This window comes from Azolla caroliniana, unplaced genomic scaffold (assembly GCF_043228905.1).
Source record: "Azolla caroliniana isolate FFs.n. ecotype wild unplaced genomic scaffold, voAzoCaro1.0.p SCAF_21, whole genome shotgun sequence".
Classification (NCBI taxonomy): Eukaryota; Viridiplantae; Streptophyta; class Polypodiopsida; order Salviniales; family Salviniaceae; genus Azolla; species Azolla caroliniana.
In genome coordinates, this window is record NW_028230456.1 from 7,195,480 (window position 1) to 7,222,104 (window position 26,625).

The 26,625-nt window shown below is 44.2% G+C and overlaps 1 protein-coding gene across 1 annotated transcript; it reads right to left on the bottom strand.

Moving 5' to 3' along the window:
• Positions 1-22,812: 22,812 nt before the first annotated feature.
• Positions 22,813-25,234, bottom strand: LOC147850553 (uncharacterized). The gene is made up of 6 exons (XM_087336154.1): positions 25,001-25,234; positions 24,320-24,397; positions 24,113-24,188; positions 23,864-23,937; positions 23,475-23,545; positions 22,813-23,394 (listed from the first exon to the last, which is right to left on the bottom strand). The coding sequence occupies exons 1-6, from the start codon at positions 25,055-25,057 to the stop codon at positions 23,358-23,360; spliced, it is 393 nt and encodes a 130-aa protein (XP_087192280.1). The 5' UTR covers positions 25,058-25,234; the 3' UTR covers positions 22,813-23,357.
• Positions 25,235-26,625: the final 1,391 nt, after the last annotated feature.

Sequence of the window (26,625 nt, forward strand, 5' to 3'; positions counted from 1 at the left end):
GGTTGAAGCAGATTTGGCTGATTGCATGTTGAAGCGTTCCAAGACACGTCCGATATAGTCGGTCTGAGACAAAAAAAGATGTCGTTTGTCGCGATGCCGACTGATCTTCATGCCGAGTATGTGTCGTGCCGGACCGAGGTCCTTCATGGCAAACTTCAACCGCAGTTGCCGAATGAGATCGGCAAGTTCGCCCGCGTGGCGTCCAGAAATTAGCATGTCGTCCACGTAGATGATGAGGAAGATGGGTGATCCATCTTGAGCTGTGTTGGTAAAAAGACAATGGTCCTCATCGCTTTTTGAGAAGCAGATCGATTGGATGAAGTCGTCGAACTTCTTGTACCATTGTCGCGGTGCCTGTTTGAGGCCGTATAGACTCTTCCTGAGTCGGCAGACTAGATGTTCTTGGCCAGTTGCCACGAAGCCTTTTGGCTGTTCCATATAAATTTCCTCTTCAAGATCACCATGGAGGAAGGCTGTTTTGACATCTAGCTGAATCAGCTCCAAGTTGTCGGCTGCCACTACGCCGAGTAGAAAACGAAGGGTTGTCATTTTCACCACTGGTGAAAAAATCTCGTCGAAGTCGACGCCATATTCTTGTCGGAAGCCCTTCGCAACTAATCTGGCCTTGTACTTTGGGGTGGTCGAATCAGACGTCTCTTTTAGTCGATAAACCCACTTGCAAGGAAGAGCACGTCGATTCTTAGGTAATTCGACCAGATCCCAAGTCTTGTTTGCCCGAATGGAGTGCATTTCCGACTCCATCGCCAGATGCCAGGTGGCTGAATCGACAGATGTCGATGCTTCTTCGTAAGACGTCGGTTCGCCGGCGTCGGTGAAGAAAATTCCAGGAGAATACCTCTCCGGAGGTTGCGACAGTCTCTCGGATCGTCGAGGTATGATTGGACTGGTCGCATCGGGTATCGAGGTCGGATGGTCCGAAAGCGAATTATTCTGCTGTGCCGAGTCAAAGTTGTCCGAGTCGGTGGTGTAAGGTTCAGCTACCCGTGAAGCTGACCGTGTGTTAAGAGCGGGGCCTTCTTGAAGGGTCGGCACATCGGAAAATGTTACCCTTCGGACTTCGATCGGTTTTTCGACTGATGGATTCATAGCCGACTCGTTGAACACAACGTCCGAACTTCGAACGATTTGTCTGCGTTCGGGGTCCCAGAGTCGGTATCCCATTTCGCCGTCTGATCCATATCCAAGGAAAATGCATTTCCTGGACCGAGGTGCAAGTTTTCGGCGATCATCTTTCGGAATAAGGGCGTACGCCTCGCATCCGAAGATCCTCAGCTTGTCGTAATTCGGCTTACTGCCGATCCATAGTTCCTGAGGAATTTGAAGTCCTAGAGGTCTGCTTGGCGACATATTGATTATGTGTACTGCCGTGAGTAGAGCCTCTGCCCAGAAGCCATCCGACAGTCTGGAGTGTTGGAGCATGGAAACTATCCGTTCTTGGATTGTCCGATTCATGCGTTCTGCAATCCCGTTTTGCTCCGGACTGTGTGGTGCCGTAAATTCACGTCGGATGCCGCGTTGTCGGCAGAATTTGACAAATTCTTCTGATTTGAACTCTCCCCCATTGTCGGTCCGAAAGCATTTCAGTTTTCGGTCAGTTTGATTTTCTACCATAGCGAGCCAATCGGAGAAGATCGAGAAGACACGATCTTTGGTGCGAATTGGATAAGCCCACACCTTTCGAGTCGAATCGTCAATAAAACTGACGAAGTAAGAGGCACCGCCAAGAGACTGATGCGGCATTGGGCCACAGACGTCCGAGTGGACTAAATCGAGAGGTCTCGTTTCTCTTGGTGCTGATGTCGGGTGTGATGCGGCTGCTTGTTTGCCATACTGGCAATGTTCGCAGAATTGATGGTCGGAGAAGGAGAGTTTAGGGATGTATCCGGCTCTAGATAGGTGCGTAATGCCGGCCTTGCTGAGGTGTCCTAATCTTCTGTGCCATAGTGATGACACAGGAATATCCACCAAAAACAGGTTACCCTCTCTGAGCGTAACATGTAACGGATACAGTGAGTGTATCTTGGGTCCTCTAGCAAGCAGGAGGTTCCCCCTGTGGAGTGTCCACCCTCCCGAAGAAAAACCGGCACGAATGCCGTCTTCATCTAGTTGTCCGACTGAGATCAATGGCCTTGAGAGCTCGGGTACATGTCGGACATTGTGAAGTACAAGTGTAGAGCCACCTGCAAGGTTGAGCTCTACTGTGCCGATTCCAATGATGTCACAATGTTGCGAGTTGCCGACTCGAACTGAGTCGGAGTGACGGATCGTATATTGCCGAAATTGGGATCGATGAGGAGTCACGTGAAATGACGCGCCCGAATCTAAGAGCCATGTGCTCGATTCTTCAGTCGTGAGCAGAACTTCTGATCCGACTGGATCTTCGATTGATAGTATATTCGGGTCGTTTGGTAGCACATCAGCTGAGAAGCTGACGTAATTGATCTCCTCATGCCGGCCACTCTTCTTGTCTGATTTCTGAGACTTGTCGTTCTTGTTCTTGAGTGCGCGGCAGTCGGCTTTGATGTGTCTGGGTTTCTTGCAATAGTTGCAGATTCGATTATCCCGTGACTGGCTCCGTCTTCGCTGATTGTTCGGCTGCCGTGAGGAATCTCTTCCTCGTATGTTCGATCGGTCTGTCGAACCTTGTACTACATAAGCGTCGTCTGTTGAGTCTTTGGCGAAAGACTTTCTCCGAGCTGCTTCGGTCAGGATTGCGCTCGTCACTTCGGAGTATTTAACAGCCGTGGTTGACGCGTTGCACACGGTTGTGACGAAAGTTTCCCATGATGAGGGAAGGCTGCTCATGAGTATCATTGCTCTGAGTTCATCCTCGATTGCCGTCCCCTGAGATGAGATTTGGGAGCTTATGCTTTCGTACTCATTGAGATGTGCTTGAACCGAATCTGATTCTTTCATCCGCAAGTTGTAGAGGCGCCGGATCAGAAACATCTTTGTTGCAGCGACCTTCTTTTCGTAAGTGTCCGACAGTGTTTTCCACAGTTCGAATGTTGTCGTACACGATTGCACCGTAAAGTATACCGATTCCGATAGGTGCATCCGAATCGTGGCGCGGACGATTCTGTCCAGCTTCTGCCACTCAATTGGTTTGTATCCTTCTGGAGGTTCTTCATTTTCGATGGGATCGATTTGCCCCTTGACTATGAGATAGTCCTGCATTTGCTCCTTCCAGAAGTTGAAGTTCGATCCATCGAACTTTCGTAGACTCATTTCTGACGAGCCGGATGTTGATGCCATCAAATTTGGTTTCGGTTGACGAAGCTCGGTTCGGAGTTGACTACGAACCTTGTTGGAGTGCAGCCGGTTGGCTCACCCGATATCGTTCTAGTCGGATTTGAACCCGAGTCGGTTCGGCTTCGGATATATGTATTATTGAACTTGCTCGAATTGACTCCGGTAACTTGAGGGACAGAACCGACTGGTCTTCCCGAATGTTGCCGAGTCGGAGTGAGCCCGGTTCGCTTCCGAATATATATGCCAAATACCGATTATTGAAACCGATTGTCTGGACCGATTCTGCTTCGGGTGACTGCAGCGATGAGAGAGACGGATCCAACTGATCCTCCCGAATGTCGATCAGCCGGATGAAGCACGAATTGGGGTTGTTGTCTTGAGACCGATCTGCACCGAGTGGTTACAATGAGCGGCGAGCAGCGTTTGATGACCTCTTCGGATGCCGTTTAACCGAGTGGAGCACGATCGTGTCAATGTTGCACAAGGGGATTTCACCTCGAGCGGTTACGATCACAAGGAACAGAGTACAACCTGCTGGCTTACTCCAAGCGAAGATGATCTAACGCGATGAGATGCAAGCCTCGTTTTTCTTCTTCTTCTCTCTTCTTCGAATGACGCAAGAAACCGAATGTTGTGCAGGCTGAGACGACGGCCGACAGCGGGATGAAGGACCGAATACTGTGCAGGCTCTGATACCAGATGTTGAAGACAAGGCCGTGTCGATGCGGAAGATCAAATAGCATTCGATTCGTGTTGAGAACCTGCGTATGACAGTTTGCAAGATCGTGCACAGAGACAGAGAGAGAGAGAGAGAGGCACCAAAGACTTTCTATTCAATAGAAACAATAATACAACCAACCTTACAAAAAGGTTACAAGGTCACTATATATAGTGACCGACTTAGGGCAACTACCATTTATGCTAATTACACAAATGGCCCAAACTTGATCTATACAAAGGGATAGTGTGAATACGTCCATTATACACTTGTATTCGACAGGGCCGTGTCCCTGTGAATCTACGCCCACACGTAGTGGGTCCCTTCCCTTCTCCTTTGTCTCTTGCTCTTCGGTACAAGACCCCCGAGGCCCCGCCTCATTCCACGCATCCGCGAGGAATACCTCGACAGCATAACTGTGTACAGAGAGAGTGAGAGAGAGGAAGAGGTCATTGCCTCTGTTGTAACTGCCGCCTGTGGCGAAGATAGCAAGCTCGAGGTCGTTGCTTCGGTGCTTTACTATTGTACATTCTGATATAGTGATAGTTTGCAGTCTGTGGGTTGTTGTGGTTTTTCCCTAGTTTGGGTTTTCCACGTTAACATCCTGTGTAATCTTCTCTTCATTGTGTCGTGCGTTCATTACCCGTTTTTCGGTGTTTTATCCTAGGCTCGGTTGTGGCCGAGCGTTGTTCATCCGGAGTGTGTGTTCTTGTCATCTTATAGGGTTTTCTTCTTGGGTTTCTTTTAGGGTTTCTATGCTTCTTTGTTTACTTATCCGGTTAGGGTTTTCTTGTAATCGTTTTGGTGCAGCCTATGCGGTCTTGGTTGTAATCGTTCGTGGAATCTTAATATAACTTGTTATGTATCTTGCCTCCATCTATTCTATTCTATGTTTATGTGCTATTCTTCCTCTTCTCCTCTTGAGCTAAGCTTCCATTTTGTATCTTATTCCTTCTCCTCTACTCCCTAGTCCAAGACCCCCGTGGTCCCGCCTCGGATCCTACACGTACTCGCGGAATACCGCGACAACTTTCATCAGCTTCCCCTTTTGTCCGACATGGCTTAAAGGGACTTCTCCGACATGCACAATCAAGTGAGGGGTGTCGGCTCCGGTTTCGACAATCCCCGGTTGTTCCGGCTTCTCCAAAAAAGAGAACCACTCTTCATGGCTCGTCATGTGTTTGGACGCTCCGGAATCAACGTACCATACTTCCTCCAATTTGGAAGTAGTTTTCTTCATCGAGTTAGCCTTGTGCTTCATCACGAAGATTGGCCCTTTACTGGTTTTCCCAGTTCCGGATCCTTCCGATCCTTCTGCGTAGTGCAAGCTTTGCCGGTTCTCCCGACCGGTTTTGCCTGATCCGGATTTGTCCGAATCGGCACGCTTCTTCCAGCACTCGCTTTCCCTATGGCCCTTTTTGCCACAGTACCAGCATTCCGTGTTGGCCTTTCCTTGCCAGTTCCCGATGCCGCTTTGACTCCCCCTGCTTGTGGAGGGTTCGGAACTGGTGTCGGCACCACCTCTATGCCTCCACTCCTGCTCTTGTCGGCCGCATCCATTGCTTGCAGACCCACCTCGTCCAACACGTCCATGGAGCCGATCTGCCTCTGTGTACAGCATCCAGACGTCCGATTGAGTGGTCCTTGACCCACTCGCGTGGTTTTCTTCGACCATCAGCATCGATTGCAAGTCAAAGAAAGACGGTGGTTTCTCCCGGGTGTAGATCGTAGTCTGGATTGGCCTGTACCTTTGCGCTAGACCACCGAGGCAGATTTGTACCATCTCGTCTTCATCCACCGTCACGTTGATGTACCCGAGTGCGTCTCAAATCTCCTTTATCTTGGTGGTGTAATCCATAACCGACATGCCTCTTTGCCGGATGTTGTTCAGCTCTTGCTAGAGCTCCAACTTACGGGTTGTGGTACTCGCGGCGAAAATCTTCCTCAAATTTCCCCAGGCCTCCTTCGGCGTCTTTGCATCCTTGATGTAACCGAGCATCTGATCGTGAACACAGGACGTGAGGCAGTACAATACTCGGCTCGCTCCTTGCTCCCATACCGGGAAGTCATTGTGTGCTGGCTCCGACGCTATCGCATTCATTCCTTCCATGAAGCTCCAATATCCATGCCCCAACAGGTACTGGTGCATCTTGTATGACCAAGACGCGTAGTTGCTCCAGTCGAGCCTCTCTGTTGGAAGTGAACTCACCATTCCTCTGTCTGTTGTTACCGGGTTCTAGGGTTCGTCTACGGAAGCAAGTGTCGGCTGCAGAGGTTCTCAACCCTCGCACTCTAATACCATGTTAATGTAAACGTGCAGAAGCGTTAGATAGAATTGGCTCAGCCAGATAGCAACAGAGAATAAGATGAAGGTTTAATGGAGAAGCTTAATACACAAAGAGTATACGCGGGAGAGAGAGAGAGAGAGAGAGAGAGAGAGAGAGAGAGTTGAACATAAACTCAATTCAAAATATCACTCTAAAACTCAGTACATACAACGTGCTAAACAACACTATTTATACAAGTCCATAAAGGACTGACAGGTACTTCAATATTCCTACGTGCGATTGACACTAACTATGAGACAATGATTACCTAGTATTCTAGGCTACTACTAGGCTTCCGGTTCCCACTCGAATTCAGCTCTCCGATCTGGCCGGTTGTTTCCGGATATCGATCAGGCTCATCCTTCCAGATGCTGATCCGGCTTAGGCGTCTTCAGCCGATCCGGATCCGGTTGAGCTTGCTTGCTCAACAAGAAGCAAGCGTTGAAGCTTATGTGTGGGAGGAAGACGTCAAGCAAAGTATAGAGACAAAAGTGGATGTGTACAACAAAGAGTCTGAGCAAAGTATGACAAGGGATGACGATGGCCAAGTGAGCCATCAAGATTCGAAGAATGTGATCAAAACATCTAGCAAAGACGCTAGTGTGAAGATTTTCAACTCTAACATGAGATTGTATCATGAAACTGGACAAAGTGAGAAATACAAAGCATGGTCGCGTAAGGATCTCAAAGTGGGCATGCACTTGAAGATACTACATGGGGTAGTCAATGTCATTATTCAGATAAAGGCTTGGGGAGAAAGACACACACAAAAAAATGTGTGATGGGTCAAAGTGCATTGATCAAGGAGACGATCGGGACAAAGGTGGAACATGCATAAATCTTAAACAGTTATGTTCGGAAGGAGAACAAGGGGCCATGACAATTGATCATGGTAAATCAAAGAAAAAGCGAATGATATGGTGGATTGGGTGGCAACAATGATTCGAGTGACAAAAATGGACATGCTCAAAATGGAGGAATCGTACTGATCACCATAGCCGAAATCTCACACTCTCTCTTCTTGGCAAGTATCAGAGGACGTGCGATTTGGTGGGGGTGCATGTCGTGAAGATTTTCGGCAATGGTGTGAAAAATTGCGAGGAACATACAAAATCGAGTGTAGTTCTTTCGACACGATATGAAACAATAATAGTAAAGATATTATTTTAGATTAGTTTAGTATCTTGGTACGAAAAGATGAATGTCTTCAAGAGCTTCCGAATATACTTTACTACATTTGAAACAGACAACTAAATGTCAAGTTATGTGAATGTGAAGTTTGAAAAGAAGAAGAGAAAAACAAAACTATGAGATATCCCACATAGATAGGACAAATCAAGATCCCACAGTATATAAGAAGAGCCAGAACTTATTACTTTTTGTTAATGTGTGGTGCACATAATGTTCTTGGGCTAAATTGTGGCTTAACTACTCGTAATGGTTTTGGAGGACCGAACCGGACGGACGGCTACAGAACCGAAATGGACAGACGACGACAAAACCGAAACCGGACCGGATGGTCCGGATAGACGGATCGATCAGATAGGTTGATCGCGACGATTTCGGTGTGAAACGAAATCATCTAGACTAAATAACCAAGTAAAAATTTGTAATCAAAGGGATGCAAACAAGGCTTGAACCTTGCACCTCCAAGAGAGGCAATAAACTTACCACTAAGCCAAGTTATTTCTTTAAAAATATTTTTTCTATCATTATACTTTCTCATATTAGAGCTTGAATGAGTGACATGGTTATCATGCATCACATGTAATGCATGAGCGCCAAATGGCAAACATGCATCACATGCATTCCATGCATTGTATGCATGTCTTGTACCCTCACATGTATCATATGCATGGGGGCATCTATAAAAGAGTGGATGAAAAAGATCAAAAAGGGGAGATATGCATGAATCAAGAATTTAATAAGAAGAAAATTCGTTATCCAATTGATGATATATCTTGTTCTTCAAATCTAAAGTCAAGAGTTCAATCTTAATCTCTCTCTCCATTTCAATCTTTCTCAATCTGTTTCAAAATTGGAATCTTAATCTTAATCAATCTCTCTCAATCTATCTTAAATCCTTTCCCTCTAAAGCTAGTGCAAACTTCGAATCCTTCCTGTCCAGGACCTCGATGGTTCCGCCTCACGATCTGCACATAGTGACGGATTTTTCACGACAACTGTTCTTGACAACTTGCTCCATCCACAATAGAGAAACATTTTTGTGGGACCAAGGATGACAAAAGTGTGAAAGATTGCTTGCGGAAGCGTTAGAAAGAACAATACAGAGAGAGAGAGAGAGAGAGTACGCGGGAGAGACAGAGAGAGAGCAAAACACACTATTTTTCAAAATTATATGAATACTGGGTGCACTCTCTCTACAACGCGCTGCGCTATTTATACAAGTCCACACGGGATTGTTAGAAGTACGGTGTACTTCAATGCCCACACGAGCATCTGACACTAACTACGAGACTATAATTGTCTAATAGTTTAACCATACTAGGCTTCCGGTTACGGATTCATCTCGCTTACCGACTCAGGCTTATTCAGCCGATCCGGCTCCGGTTGAGCTTGCCGCTCAACACTCCCCCTCAAGCTCAACCTGAGGTAGGGTCGTGGTATCAACCTCTGTGGCAGCCAATGTCATGATATGGCAAGACTCGAACCCATGACCTTATGCTACATGGGTCGAGCTCTTGACCATTAGACTATACATTGTAATACGTAGAATATTATTTTCATTTATGTTTTATTCTAGAAAATTGATGTATATTCCAGATTTCTCTAGAACATTCTAGAAACTTCAGGAGTATTCCTTAGAACACTATAAAAGGAGGCACGAGGCATTATTTCGAACCAAATCGGTTCAATGCCAGTCTTAAGCCTCCTAGCTACTACTGTACATTCTCTTCACATAATATATATCTTTTCTTATCATCTCTCTCTCTCGATCTCTCTCTCCCTCCCTCTCACTCCCTCTTTCCTTCTCTCGAGAGTTCTTCACCTCTCTTAGTACTAATACTTCTTTTAGTACTAATTCCTTCTCTGTCTTAGTAATGTTCCTGACAGCTGGTTCTTCCAACCGACTTCTCCTAGCGTCGCTTCGTCTTTCTCGCGCTCCTTGTCCGGTCCGGTCCCGTTTGCCGCGACCCCTTTTGTTCTGCGTGCCTCGACCTTCGGCATGTTTGGTCAATAGAATCATCTCAGCTCCTTCGCTGCTATGACTCCGGTGTTTGTCGATCCGTCGGTTCCTCCGCGATCGCATCGACTTCCGCTGCGTCCGTGTCTCCTTGGGCTCTCGTTGATCCGACTCATCCGGATCCGTCTGTTGATCCAAATCGGCTGTCTCCGACTTGTTCCAGCTCTTGTCCGAATCGGTATCCTCCGATTCGATTTTCGGCTTCAGGCCTCTCACCACATCGGACCACGTCCGGGTCTTGGCCTTCTCCGTGCTTCCCTTGGCTTCTTCAGCCGGTTCACCGACTTGTTCGGATGTGCCGACTTCCTTCGTCGACTCGACTTCATTTTTCTTCTTGTCTCCACCTCTACCGGTTCTTCTCTTACCTACGGGTTCAACAGTTTTTTTGCCTTTGCCCGTTTCGGTAGTGTCTTTGCCCTTGCGTCTCCCCCTCAAGTGCGGCACGTCGAGATGCTGAACACCAAGCATTTCGGTAAAGTGCTGCAACTTGTCCGACCCGAGCGGCTTGGTGAAGATGTCGGCAACTTGCCGATCCGTGTGAACATACCGTAGTTCAACTTCATCGCTCAGGACTCGCTCACGCATGAAGTGATAATGCACTTCTATGTGCTTTGTGCGAGCATGGAACACAGGGTTCTTGGCGAGCTGCATGCTGCTGAGGTTATCGCAGTAGATCAAGATCAGGGTCGGTACCTCGATCCGCAGGTCTTGCAGTAGTCGACGAAGCCAAATGGCTTCGCAGCTGGCAATGTTAGCGCCCCGATATTCAGCCTCAGTGCTGAATAGAGCCACTATAGGCTGCTTTTTGCTGCTCCACGTAACAGCCGCGCTCCCAAGAGAAAACATAAAGCCGGAAGTTGAGCGACAATCCGTTGCATCGCCAGCCCAGTCGGCATCCGTGTAGCCGACAAGCTCTTCGGTTATACCTTGCCAGTATAAGAGCCCTTGGTCCTTAGTGCCGCTTACATACCTCAGTATTCGTTGCGCGCACTAAAGGTGCTCCACGGTCGGCTTCTGCATGAATTGTCTTACCACTCCGACCGGATAGCTAATGTCGGGTCGGGTGATGGTCAAGTAGATCAAGCTTCCGACTATTTGTCGGAACCTTTTCTCATCGTAGGCTGGTCCGGAGTTGGGACGAATCTTCTGATTCCGGTCCAGGGGTGTGGACCCAGGTCGGCATCCCGTCATGCCGAACTTGTACAGCATATTCAACACATAATGGCGTTGAGAAAGCAAAATGCCGTCAGGGGTGCGGATCACCTCGATCCCCAAAAAATAATGAAGGTCCCCCAAGTCCTTCATATCGAATGCGTCCGACAATTGGGTCTTGACACAATTGATTTCCGGAAGACCTGGGCCGGTGATGACTAAATCATCAACATAGAGTAAGATACATACCAGACCGTTTGAGCCTTGACGGATGAACAGGGAAGAGTCCGACTTAGAGGCAACAAACCCCATCTTTCGCAACCGGTGCGTGATCTTAGCATTCCAAGCACGGGGGGCTTGCTTCAAGCCGTACAATGACTTCCTCATCCGGCATACCGTCGACTTGTTCACCTCCGACTGAAATCCGGGGGGCTGAGTCATAAAGACTTCTTCTTCAAGATTTCCTTGAAGGAAGGCATTCTTCACATCCATCTGATGAAGATGCCACCCCCTTGCCGCAGCAACCGCCAGTACCACACGAACCGTCATCATCTTCGCTACAGGAGCGAAGGTCTCATCGTAGTCGATTCTGTGGGTCTGCGCATATCCCTTCGCCACTAATCGGGCCTTGTACCGGTTAATTGTATCGTCGGCATTGTACTTTACCTTGTACACCCACTTGCATCCGATCGGTTTACAGTGACGGGGAGGGTCAACCAGGTCCCAAGTTCCGTTGGCATCCAGTGCCCGCATTTCTTCCTCCATAGCGGCGCGCCAATTTGCGTCCTTTGCCGCTTCCGCATAGCTCTCCGGCTCACGCACTTCCGCGACCTTGGTCATGTACGCATAATGATGCGCCATGTACTCGTTATGCCCGTACCGTTTAACGGGATCCTTCTGGCGGGTGGACCAGCGTAACTCACCGTTACCCGGTATGAGACCCTTCTTGGCTGGTTCGGTCTTCGTTCCTGAAGATCTGCCTATGTCCTTGCCGAAGTCCGATACGCACCGATCCGACTCATCATTTCCGGTCTCGAATTCCGGCATCTTCTGCTTCCCTTTCTCTTTGCGTGTGAACCGTCTCCTTGGTTCCTTGCGCGGGGAGAGCACTACAGAGTCTCCACTACTCGTCGTCTCATCATCTAACTGGTTGGACTGATCCAGTCTCTCATTCGGTCCGCTTAACCGGAACGATTCCGAACTCTCATCTTGAGTCTCGGCTTCATCTTTCTCTACCTGGGCCGGTTCAGGGTCACTAGACCCATCCTCCGACATCGGGTCGGGATTGGAAGTCGGAGTTGGTAAGGAATACCACGATGTCGATTCATCAAACTCGACATCTCGACTGACTCGGACCTGCTTCGTCCGGGGGTTATAACACTTATAACCCTTTTGCTCTTGAGCATAGCCGACTAGGATGCATTTTTCCAATTTTGCATCCAGCTTTCTCCGCTTCTCATCCGACACATGTACATAGGCTATGCTGCCGAATATCCGGAGGTGTCTCAAATTTGGCTTATGCCTGAAATACAGTTCGTGAGCTAACACCTTGTCCCCGATCCGGTTCTGGATGTAAACGGTCGTTTGAACCGCCTCCGCCCAGTAGAACTTGGGCATGCTCTTTTCCTCCAGCATTTCCCTAGCCGCGTCAATCAGCGACCGATTCTTCCTTTTGGCCACACCGTTCTGTTGCGGTGTGTATCTGCAGCTGAATTCTCACCGAATTCCTTTTTGTTGCAGATAGTTGTTGAATTGGGCGGAAAAGTACTCTTTTCTGCCATCCAACCGTAGGCATTTGATCTTCCTTTCTGATTCTCGTTCCACCATCTTCTAGAGGCTCCGGAAACACTCGAAGACTTCGCTCTTCCGCTCAATGAGGTAGATCCACGTATGCCGCGTGTAGTCGTCGATGAAGGAGACAAAATATCGACTCCCGCCAATGCTAACATTTTGTGTCGGTCCCCACACATCCGAATGGATAAGATCGAGCTTGTTACGGCTTCGATTTATTTCGGTGGGGAATGGAAGCCAGTGTTGCTTCCCGAGTTGGCAGGCTTCACAAATCTGGGCTCTCCGGCCGCTAAACTTCGGCAAACCGAAAACGACTTGTTCTGTTTGCAGGTCTTGAAGCCTCCGGTAGTTGACGTGGCCGATCCGCTTGTGCCACAGGTCGATATCTGACTCGACCTTCTGTCCTTAGGCAAACAGTGTAGTGCCGACGTCATTGGTGTTGAGGATAAACATCCTCCCATCTCTGCGCCCTTGTGCAATAACTTCACCCTCGTCCTCAATGAAGCACCCGAGGTGCGTAAACCGCACCTGCATCCACTGGTCGACGATCTGTCCAACCGACACCAGGTTCTTCGTGATCATCGGAACATGTAATACATTCATCAGCTTCCCCCTCTATCCGACGTGGCTCAAAGGGACTTCTCCGACATGCACGATTGGGTGGGGAGTGTCGTCTCCGGTTTCGACAACTCCCGGTTGATCCGGCTTCTCCAAAAAGGAGAACCACTCCTCGTGGCTCGTCATGTGGTTCGATGCGCCGGAGCCAACGTACCACACTTCCTCCGATTTGGAAGTGGTCTTCTTCATTGAGTTTGCCTTGTGCTTCATCACCAAGGCTGGCCCCTTACCGTTCTTGGATCCTCCCGATCCGTTTGCGTAGTGCGAGCTTTGCCGACCTTCCTTACCGGTCTTGCCGGATCCGGATTTGTCCGGATCGGCACGCTTTCTCCAACACTCGCTTTCCCTATGGCCCTTTTTGCCACAGTACCAGCATTCCGTAGCGGATTTGTCTTGCCGGCCTCAGGCACCACCTTGACTCCCTCTGCTTGTGGAAGTCTCGAAACTGCTATCGGCACGCTCATTGTGCCTTCGTTCCTGCTCTTGTCGGCCGCCTCGTCCACCACGCCCGCGGGACCGATCCGCTCCCGTGTACAACATCCGTCTGTCTGGGGATGCATTGGTAGATGCATCGGCGTGGTTCTCCTCTACAAGGAGCATCGACTGTAAGTCGAAAAAAGAGGGCGTATTCTCCCTTGTACAAACCGCAGTCCGGAAAGCTCCAAACTTGGACGCCAAGCCTCCAAGACAGACCTGCACCATCTTGTCTTCCTCTACAGTGACGTTAATAGAGGCAAGTGAGTCACAGATCCCTTTGATACGGTATGTGTAATCTGCCACCGACATGTTCTTCTGTCGAATATTGCTCAACTCCTGTCTGAGTTGTAGCTTCCGGGCAGTGGTGCTTGCGGCGAAAACCTTTTTCGGGTTTCCCCAAGCAACCTTCGGTGTCTTGGCGGCACGGATATGGCTGAGCAGCTGGTCACCGACACTGAACGCGAAGCAGTACATCACCCTACTTGCCGCCTGTTCCCACACTGGGAAGTTCTTGTGTGTCGTCTCCGGTGCTAAGTTGTTCACTCCGTCGACATAACTCCAGTAGCCATGCCCAAGCAGGTACTGGTGCATCTTTTATGACCAAGATGCGTAGTTGGTTATATCGAGCTTCTCCACCGGAAGCGACGTAGCCATACCTCTGTCCATTTCTCCTTTTGTGTCTGTTTTCCGATCTGTTAGGGTTTCCTTCACAAGCGTAGATGTCTGCAGCAGAGGTTCTCAACCCACGCGCTCTGATACCATGTGAAAGATTGCTTGCGGAAGCGTTAGAAAGAACAATACAGAGAGAGAGAGAGAGAGAGAGTATGCGGGAGAGACAGAGAGAGAGAGCAAAACACACTATTTTTCAAAATTATATGAATACTCTGTGCACTCTCTCTACAACGCGCTCATCAGCACTATTTATACAAGTCCACACGGGACTGTTAGAAGTACGGTGTACTTCAATGCCCACACGAGCATCTGACACTAACTACGAGACTATAACTGCCTAGTAGTCTAACCTATACTAGGCTTCTGGTTATGGATTGGATCCGGCATACTGGCTCCCCAGCTCATCGGTCCTTACTGCTTACCGGCTCGGTTGCTCACTGGCATACCGATTCATCTCGCTTACCGACTCCGGTTGAGCTTGCCGCTCAACAAAAAGTAGTTGAAACTCAATGGCAAGGAAACACACAAGAAATCAAGGTTGGGATGTTAATTGCCACACCTGCAGATGACAATGACATGGGGCACTGATTCTAGATTGGTAAAGTATTGGACATGGTGATGCATGAAAACCAAAATCAGATAAAGTCTACAAAGGTGCATTGGTACAACACTAAAAGCAAGAATGTGTTTACAGGCAAGTATACATTGGAGATGATTGAATGCCCAACGTCAAGAGGAAATAGAAAACGGAAAAGAAATATTCATAACACATAGACCCTTGACATGCAAGAGGTGGATATCATTATGTATGACTTTACCCTAACAAAAGCTAGACATTTAAGGAAGTCAACAATAGACATAATAAAATCGAAATTGTCAAGTCTACAAGGCTTCTCTTATTGAAGGCGGACCAAATCTTCTACACATGATTTGGAGATACAACATTTGATTTTAGATTAAGACAATGGTACATCAGATGATGAGGAGGATGAGTCACCATTGTATATTATGCTCTATAGTAGTGATTCTTATGAGAGGAATAACTCTTGAGTGTATTTTTGGCATGAACAGTAACAATATAAGCTTGTAAGAACTTGAATGATATAAAGGTTACTTGTTTTTAAATTAATTGCTCCTTGTGAATATTGTTTGTTATAAAAAACATGAGTTGTTTATTTTACGGTAAAAAATTAACGTCAATTTGTGACATTTGCCTAATTTTGTAAAAAATATAAAGTCGAGCCGAGCCGAGCTCAAACCGTTTAACCAGGTTCAAGCCTAAGCCGAACCAAACCAAGTCGCTAAACTGGTTTAGGCTTGAGCCGAGCCGTTGTCAATTCCTACTAGATAGAATCTAGTTACTGTGTTGACCTTAAAGCCTTAAATAGGATTCTATACTTAAGTGGGATACATTCTAGATCCTCCACTCACATGTTCATTTAATATAGGACTTACATCTTTGTACCTATATTCTCCTCACACATGTGCACTCTTGCACATGAGTATCTATATATACCTCATTGCGGGTATTTTTGTAACTTGATGCTTATTAATATAGAGAAAGGTCTTTATCTACACTCTTGTTAATCATCCCCCATTTATCTTATTGTTCATAACTGTAACTTCCTCTCTCTCTTTCCCTCTCACATACACACACACACATCACAAAATCTTCCGTTGCTTAATCACATACATGATCAACTACTTACATAATTAGACACTAATTAACCCTTAGTTAATCACCTAATTATTAACATGGTAATAGAGCGTGTGGTTTGGCATATCTACTAAGCCCACCCAACTCATTGTGATTGTGTGTTCGAGACGCCGAAACCGCGAAACCGCGGCTTAACGGTTTCAACGGTTCGGTTCGGTTCAAGTCGGGTCGATTCAGTTTTAAAAGCCAGAAACCACGGTTTAAACGGGGTTTTTTTTTTTGACTTATGTTGAAAACCAAAAGCGAACCATGAAACCGCGGTTTTTACGGTTTAATGGTTTAACGGTTTGAAAATTGTTTAACGGTTTAGTTTAACGGTTTTGTGGTTCGGTTCGGTTTGGTTTGGTTCAGGTTTCAAAAATTTTAAACGGTTTGCTTTGAACCCTCTCAAACCGAACCGAACCGTCGCCAATTGTTAAGCACCGGTGGTGCGGGCTAGGCTTTCGTCACAACGATCGTGTTTATCTCTTCCAAGGTTTTAGGGTTTAGGGTTGGTTATTTCTAGATCATAGCTCGGGGGTGGTCGGGTGGAACGGGTTCTTCTATCCAATCTATTTTCTTTCTTTTTACTTTATTTTGGTCTATTGATTAGTATTACACTCTTAACAGTGTCGGACTATACCGTCAAGATAAAGAGTATTTGTGACTCGTTTGGTTCCATCAACGTAAATGTTGACGAACACAAGATGGTTCAAGTATGTTTGGGCGGCCTCGCACAATGGTTCGATCCGATAAGGACGGCAATCTTGGTGAGAGAAAACCGTCCATTCTTCAACCTTCAATCAATGTTATTGGTTGAAGAGAAACACGTCCAAACCAAGAGTAAGACGTCGAAAGGGCAAATCATCTTCTCGAATTCGGATGGGGGCCAAGGACAACGTCGCAATGGTAGAAACGGTTGATTCAGTCCATCTTACGAAGGAACTCAAACCTTCGACAAGAAGACGAAAACCTTTGAGGAACCCTCGGAAGAAGGGGGAGCGTCCATGCCAAACAAGGTCATCAAACCATGCCTCTTACTTACAACTATTGTGGGAAGATTGGCCATCGCGAAGATGAGTGCCAAAAGAAAAGAAGCGAGTCGGCCTCCACAAGCCGACAACTCACAAACTACGCCACCAACTCCGACTTTGAAGACTACGGTGGATTGTTCATCATGCGACATAAGACTAACTCTATGTCAACATCTGACTCCACTACCATCTCCATTTCGAAAGACGTGTGGTTCGTCGACTCTGGCTCCTCACATCATATGATGTCACACCAAGAATGGTTTTGTGACTTAAGAACGCCGGATCAACCTGGCTACATAGAGACGGGAGATGATACCACACATCCCATTTGGCAAAAACAACAAAAATAATTGCATCAAGAATGTATTGCATGTTCCTACAATAACAAAGAAATTGGTCTCGGTCGGCCAAATTGTGGAGCAAGGATGCTTTATAGAAAAGAATGGCTAACTCATAGCCAGAGGAAGAAAAGACGGCCGAATGTTTATTCTCGATTCAGACGAGCTAAAATTGTTCATGTATGCAAAAGGTCGCAAAACCGAGGCGAACATTGAGTTGTGGCACAAGAGAATCGGCCACATCAATCTCCAACGGCTTCAAGCGATGCAATCATAGGGAGTCGTCATCGGACTTCCGGCATTTGTGAGAAGCATGTCAACTCGGCAAACAACATCGACTCCCATTCCCAAAGGAGAGCTACGTAAGTAAAGGCCTCCTTGACGTAATCCACTCGGATGTATGGGGACCAGCTCAAACGCCGACTATCAGAGGATGCCAGTACTAATTTACCTTCATCGACGACTAGTGGTGCTACACATGGATTTTCCCGATGAAGAAGAAGAATGAAGTGCTCTCCCACTTCCAAAAGCTCAAGAATCAAGTCAAGAAAGAAACAGGCCGGCATATTTGTTGCCTACGATCGGATGGAGGAAAGGAGTACTTCTCCGACGAATTCATCAAGTCCTACCTCCAAGGTGAAGGCATATAGAGAGAATTCTCGTGCCAACACATACCCCAACAAAATGGAGTAGCCGAAAGGAAGAATCGGCATGTACTCAAGGTAGCATGCGTCATGTTGCATGAGAAACAGATGTCGAACTTCTATTGGGCTGAAGCGGCATCCACGGCCGTCTATCTTATGAATCGGTGCACCACTCATGGAGTGCATGAGCTAACTCCATATGAGATCTCTATTGGAAGGAAGCCGATCCTTTCGCACCTCAAAGTGTTAAGAGGCATTGTGTATGTACGCATCCTGAATGAAAAATGACAAAAGCTCGACGAAAGTCGGAGAAATACATCCTCAGAGGATACTCATCCGATCAAAAGGGATACAAGTGCTTCAACCCTTCAACCCGAGCGGTTTGGGTAAGTCGGGACGTAGTCTTTGATGAATTGGCATCTTGGTATGAGCCCAATTCGGCTCCATCCGAACCGACTACGGAAGAGTTGGACGTCAACTCGGATGACGACATTCTACCATGGCCTGTACCACAGGAAAGTCCATGCTCAACCATGATGAGAGGACCACAAGAGCCTCCAAGCACCAAAATCATATCTCGACCAAGGGTCAGATCGGGCAAAGGTAAGATGCCCAAACATGAAGTCGACCACCCTGACGAAAGTGATTCGGATGTGTCGACTCGCTCACTAGACAATGATTTTGGTGTACCCATTATGCGGACACTTGGAGTAAAAAAGGTGCTCACCTTTCGCACCTCAAAGTGTTAAGAAGCATTGTGTATGTACGCATCCCGAATGGAAAATGACATACGCTTGACGAAAGTCAGAGAAATACATCCTCATAGGATACTTGTCCAAGCAAAAGGGATACAAGTGATTCAACCCTTCGACCCGAGCGGTTTGGGTAAGTCGGGACGTAGTCTTCGATGAATTGGCATCTTGGTATGAGCCTAATTTGGTTCCATCCGAACCGACTGAGGAAGAGTTGGACGTCAACTCGAATGACGACATTCGGCCATGGCATGTACCACGGGAATGTCCATGCTCAACCATGATTAGCGGACCACAAGAGCCTCCAAGCACCGAAATCATATCTCGACCAAGGATCGGATCAGACAAAGGCAAAGGTAAGATGCCCAAATATGAAGTCGAACACCCCGTAGAAAATGATTCGGATGTGTCAACTCACTCACTAGACAGTGAATTTGGTGTACCCATTATGCAGACACTTGGAGTAAAAAAGGCGCTCACATCGACAAATGAAAAACTCTAACGCTCATGTCGAACGAAGTCTAACCCGGACACTTGATTCGGCTACAATGAGTATATGGCCCATCATTATGCCTTCATGTTGAAGGTCATGGCCAAACAAGAGCCCGAAAGCTTTACGGAAGTTGTTCGTGACCCCTGATGGCTAGCAGCCATGGATGTAGAGATGCAAGCACTCTGTTACAGGCATGATCATATAATATCCTGTGGTGAGAATGTACCGTAGTATTCTATACACATGGATAAAGTGTGAGGGTTAAACGAGAGTCTAAAGAAGGGGAGGATTACTTTTAATCCTCGGGATTGAGACAACCCAGTAGGCCAAATGTGAACTTGCCTGGGGCCCTTGGGTCTGGCTATAAATATGAGGCCTAGCTACCCTCATTTCATCATCTCTTGACTACGTCGAGACTCCATTCTTGTGGTGGGTCAACTCTTGTTGCGAGCATGCCAACACTAGGTACGACTCGACGCCACGACGGTGGTATGGGACGTCGATTGAGGCTCGAGTCCATCTCGATCCCTTCGCTCGGGGGTGGTTGGGTGGATCGGCACCCTTCTTTCTCTCTCTCCTTTCTTATTAATCTATCTTTGTTATCCTTATTATATGCTTACTTTAGAACATAACTCTAACACACTCAGCCTTCGACCTTTTAACACTACAAGCCTTCGTCACAGGCTTGAGTGGGAGGAATCAAAACAACCCCAAAAAGGCCGAAGAAAGACAGAACCGGACGAAAGTTGACAAGGATATCGGATGCCTCACACTTGAGGTTGAGGGGGCATGTTGAGATATGAAGCTCAACTAAGTTTAGTCATTTAGTCAACCACATAACTTAGTATTTACCTAGATAGAATCTAGTTATTGTGTTGACCTTAAAGCCTTAAATAGGATTCTATACTTAAGTGGGATACATTCTAGATCCTCCATTCACAAGTTCATTTAATATAGGACTTACATCTTTGTACCTATATTCTCCTCACACATGTGCACTCTTGCACATGAGTATCTATATATACCGCATTGTGGGTATTTTTGTAACTTAATGCTTATTAATATAGAGAAAGGTCTTTAGTGTAACTTCCTCTCTCTCTCTTTCCCTCCCACATACACACACATCACATAATCTTCCGCTACATCACATATATGATCAACTACTTACATAATTAGACACTAATTAACCCTTACTTAATTACCTAATTATTAACAATATAGTTAAACTTATTACTTATTTATACACATGTTTCCTTTACAATCCATTTGAGCATTTCAATCTTTATACCTTGATTATCTCCTATCCTTTGAGAGACTAATTTCTTTAAGCCCTTTGTATACATCCTAATGGTTTAAAACGCAGGTATATGTGAAAGAGTGTCATAACACAGCATAGTTTTGTCATTTGATTGCTCATATAAGGTTTCTCTGAAATTTAGCGCATGTATGTGCTTTATCTTGTGTTTAGAGTAGTTGGTAAGTAACTTCCATATCCTTCTTTTTGTCAATAAGCATTTTGTAGTAATGCAAATGCTTTTGGTGATTTTCCTTATCCTTGACTATATCAAAACTCATGAGGTACTTTTGAGTTTCATGGCATTCATTATCAAACAATTATTTCCTCGACCTACAATTCTTGGTACCTTTGCATAGTGTGTGCTTAACTTAAAAGTATTTGTTTGCACATGAGAAATCACTACTTTAAAAGCTTTCCATTTGCGTTGTAATGTTGCATGCATCATGTTGTAACTTCATCTTTTTTAACATATACTCAACCATCTTGGAATACATTGGTGAGAGAGAGAAATGGGAATTTGAATGTTCAATGTATTATTCCTCGAGATGATGGCACCTTAGTTTCTTTTGTGGGCATGCGAGTTCAACATGACAATGTTTGTGGCCTTATGAAAGGTGGATTTTGCTTCCACCTAGAGGTATATAGTCAATAGCATGCAATTGTGCTTCAACTTTTGGGTTGTGAAAAGTGACATATAATGATATATTTATAAGGTCTTACTATAATTGCGCAATGTTCATTATAGCAAAAGTTTATATAATGAATACGGTCCATTGTTTGAGATTTGAACCTAGAACCTCAATATTGGAAAATAAATGTAATCCTTCTAATAGAGTAAGTTTACCGTTTATTTTATATAAACAATGTTGATGTTTGAAATCTCTTACATGAGGCAATGCTTTCATGCTATGCTTTAGCATGTTGCATCATACTATTTGTAGGCTTTTTTTTTAATATTCACTTCAATATTATCAGATTCTATGGGTAAGATTAACTCATACCTAGCTAGGTATGTGAAGCCTCCCGTGAATGGTTTCATAATACTCAAAATGGTAGGGAACTGGTAGGATATAATATTCAGAATTTCTTGATATAACTAGGTATGTGAAGCTTCACTCATCATTTATTGTCACTTATGGGGGAGGGTGGATAACATTGTTCTAGAAATTTCTAGATTCTACATTAAAAACTAATGTCCTACATATACGTCACATTGCTTGTGCAACCTCAACACTTACACGAAACATGCAAGAAAAGACAGTGATAAAACGTATTACGAAAATAATATCTATGTTCTCGTTTGTGCTTTTGGGGCCAATTCTAAGCAAGATTTTGATCTAGACATTACCCCAATCCCTACCGCATCTTAGATGGACAATTTGTAATACTTTGACTATTGCTAATTAAATTCTTCCCATATTTCACATTAGGTTGATCCACATGGATTCAATGCATTGGACCAATGCTAGTTACAATATTCCCATATTTCACATTAGGTTGATACACATAAGGTCAATGCATTGGGCCAATCCTAGTTACAATATTCCCATATTTCACATTACTACTTAGGTTGATGTGCATAAGGTCAACGCATTGTGCAAATGCAAGATTGTTATTGCAAACATAACCTGTGGTGGAGCCTAGGGCAAGCTAGGATGTAACCTAAGTTTTCACACAAAATCCATTACTTTATCAAAGTGCATATTTATGTCTCTGCCTCTGCAAAAATCTGTAATGTTTTTCCTCATCTTTACGTTTTGACAAGACCAACACATGGATTCTAGATGGAAGTTCAAATTTTCATGAATACTCATGGGTAACATATTGCTTCACTGTGAGATTCATTGCTTGAAGAAGCCTATCTTCAGCAAATTTATCAAAGAAATGCAAACATATTACCATTGGATTTGTAGTCATGATAGTAGGTTACCACATTCTCGAACATATCTTGTTTTTCTTGGTTTTCTTTTCCTCTATTTGATGTGTATATTGCTTGTGAGATGGGTATTTCTGTAAATTTGTCCATAGTTCAACTCTTCTCCACAAGATCTTATATATTTAAAAAAAAATTATCATACTAGAACAGATATATCCTAAACCAAATTATGGTATGGTGACTCGGTATACATTTATATAATGTCTGTATCTTGTTACAGTTTGTATCTCCATGAAAAGCATAAGTTGGAATCTATGATACATATCCATACATATCCATCCATACAACTTATTTCGATTGTACGCATCAAACTGTACAGAATGACTTTGGATGGCATGAAATGATACTCTTCAATTGTCAGAGGAATTAGAAGGAAATTAAAAGCTCTAAGAGAAAAAAGCTTGGCTTGAGGATTAACTAAGAACAAGTTACACTAGGGGTACCATGTGTTCAACTTGGGCATAAGACGCCCAGATGTTTCAATGTAATAGAAGCCATGCAAGTTATTCACATGACGAATATGCTTCATCGCAGCAATTTACAATCAAGGAAAAGTATGGCAAGGATTAGGCTCCATTATACGGAAGAATCCCTGTGGAAGGATATAGAATCATCTACGTTGCATATAATATTATGCAATATATCAGCAACCAGTAATGAACTTGGGACTGAGATTTGCATCCAAGAAACTTTCCTCCAATGCCACAACATTTTGTGAACATGGCTAAAGAGTAAATTTCTTGTGGGTAAAGTTACAAGAGTGTAATTTTGTTGGCTGTACTTTTCACTGGGAAAAGATTGATTGTGTTTTCTGTGAGGGTTTTTCCAGAGTATACTACTTGTTGTGCATGATTTATTTGCTCTAGAACATTGGACCAACATGGTTATGGGAGGAGTAATTTTGTTAGTATAGTTTCACCATGAGGGTTTTCGATCATGGATCATAACTTACTCGTAATACATGATTTGCCCTGCAAAGCATGAATATTTCAGGAAAACATCGAAATTTTCCCAGCTGATTAAAAGCATTTCGATTTTTAAACAGTTGTACCATATAGCTCCAGATTCAATGCCAAGGCCATTGCAAGTCAATATCAACCCTTTAAACCGATTAAGGTATTCCTGGCAAGTTTCCCAGGCAAAAAAAAGTAAGGAACAGAATTCTGAAAAAAGAGATGAAAATTCAAATCCCAATTACTAGTTAATAGATAGCTCAAGAATCTAATGTAATTGGAATATATATATAAACCCTAAACTCTAGAATCTAATGCAATTGGAATTTATATATACATATACATACATATATATGTGCATTGCATACACTACATATGTATGTATGTATGTATGTATATATATATATATATATATATATATATATATATATTGCATACACTACAACTGTAGGAAGCTCAAATTCTACATTGGAATAGGCAACCTTACTATTATTGTATACTGGTGTACATCGACATCTCCTCGCATGTCATACTCAAGTCGTTTCACAGGATCACTTAAAACTAATGATAAAAAAATATGCAAGCATTAAAATGAGTAGATTTCTAAACAATACTAGCAATACATAATTTGATCTAAAGACAATACTTGAGTTATCAAATCAATAGCTTGAAATTCATTCATGGAATGTTAATAAGATGTTCACATATTTCTAAGGTAGATTTCCCTTGAGAATACCTCTATAAGCCTCCCCGATTTCTTGAAACCGTAAAGTTGCGTATTCCTTTCCGCTGTGCTTGTCTGGATGCCACTTCTGTAGAGAACAAGCACCCATTGAATTTCTTACTAACTTCCATGTTTCAGTTGATCTGGTGTCATTTCATATGGTATTTCATAAAAGAAAATATGTGCATGAGTGAGAGAGAGAGAGAGAGAGAGCTCAACCAATGCGAGACGCAAATAATTTGTTCTTATCAATTGATCTGTAGCATCATAATCAACCTCCAGAACCTTGTACAAGTCCTGACCATACACAAGAATTAGGGAAGAAACCATTAATTTATGTTTTAACTCTGTATTTGCTTTCAAGACAACCACATCATTGGCATTCAGTTTTAGATATACCCCACAATCATTCAACAGAAATGAGGATCAATATGGAACAATCTTCCTCTTGTTGAGAAAAAAATATGTTCAGACTCCAAATATATCCCTCACTTCCCCTTTAAAATCCTCACACAACTACGCAAAAAAGCATTGGCTAGTTCAACTAATAGAGAGCTTACATGACAATTTTATATGTGTACGCCAAATATCAATTGTATCCACTTGCCTCATCGACTCGCTCAGGTCAATATGATCCAATTACTAATTTTCTTGCATTATGTGCAATTAATCTTAAGCTTCATAGCATTATCGTGCTCTAAACATTATCACAGGAAGTAAATTTCAATTTGGATGCCGAGCTAAAGGATGAAATTTTAGCATGGTTTAAATCAAATCACTCCAATCTTTGGCCTATGATTGCATACGAAAGTGAAAAACCAAATATCACTGGTTTCTTAAAAAAGCATAAGAGAACTGAAATAACTGAAAGAATGAAACAGAGGAAGGAAGGAATTTCACCTTGTGGTTTGCAGTGGAGTTCCCGACAGCAGGGTAATCTGCCTCTTCCCAGTCCATTTGATCTTTTGACCTATATGTGCATATATTATATACACGGATTGTGCCTTAGATCTTAGTATGTTGGCAGAGGAGGAGGAGGAGGAGGAAGAAGAAGAAGACCATCATAATCTAAGGGACCATGTTAAACAAATTTGATCTTTCTCTCTTTTTCTCTGTGTATAGTGTGTCTGATCCTGTGTCTCATGATGTTAAAATCTTTTCTCTTATGATTATCATAATCATATATATGTATGTGCAGCAATGAAAGGTCATTCCATTGGAGAGGGCCCAAGTTCGATCCACGGCCCCAACAGCCCCACCCACACACACAAATCTAATGGTTTCCGTGGACGATAATAATCTCTCCCTTTTCGAGGATTTGTCGATATCATCCACAACATACGGGCAAACAGACAGATGGATGGATGGACAGATAGACAGACAAATAGATGGATGGATGGACAAACAGACAAACAAATAGATGGATGGACAAACAAGCATATGGATGAATGGATGGACAATCGCGTAAATGGATGGATGGATGGATGGACGGGACGGATGGACGGGCGGACTTTTACAACATCATCTCTTCTCGGTTTATGTCAGACCTTGGCTTTCCGATCCATATTTTTGTCCTGAGGGGCTTGCTTGTTCCCACCGCCCACGTCTCGTGGGGTTGGGTTGTGTGTGTGTGTGTGTGTGTGTGTGTGTGTGTGTGTGTGTCCCACGTTTTCATTCACTCCGTAACAACCGCCCTCCGTGGTTTTACGTTCCACGTGTTATCGCACCATAACACGTACACAACCAGCAATGTTTCATGGCTTGTCTTCTGTGGTGTTGTGTGGTGTTGTAACGCTTTCATATCGCCCACTCCGAATACTCACTCCTCCTCACAAAGCTTTCTCTCCATCTATTGAGGGTATATGTTGTATATGTCTCTAAATTATTCTTATTATCAAAAAAGGTCCTATTGGAAACTAAAGAATCTATGTAACATTTTCACAATAGGAATATATTATCGCAAAAGGTCCTAATAGAAACTAAGAATCTATGTAATGTTTTATATTTCATCATGTGTGTTTTATCAATATTTTATTTCATTGTTTCAATCATTTAATGAATTCTTTCTCCCATGGACCGATGCACTAAAGTTAGTGATATGTAAAAGGGAACCATTTATTGATCAATAAGGCTAGATTATTAAGAGATTGATGAAAGGAATTGGGATAGGATAAATGCACTAAAAGAGTGGATTCTTGGAGTTAAGGTACTAGAATATTGGATTTATCCAATCCAACATTCAAGATGTAAGATTGTTAGAATGTTGGATTAGTGAGATTATGATCATACTATTTGGCTTATTAATAAAATCATGATTCTTGTAGAGGTTAATAATGGACATATTTATTTGGGTCTTTGGAAGAAGGCGTCTAACTAGTCAACTTCATTTGCAACTTATCCAAGTGAATGCCCAAGAGCCATAATAATACATACTTCACCTTCATTAGCACTTACAAGGCTATCCTTAAACATACAACATATCGTGTTCATACTTTTTTGAATCTGCTAGAATTGTAAGCATATTT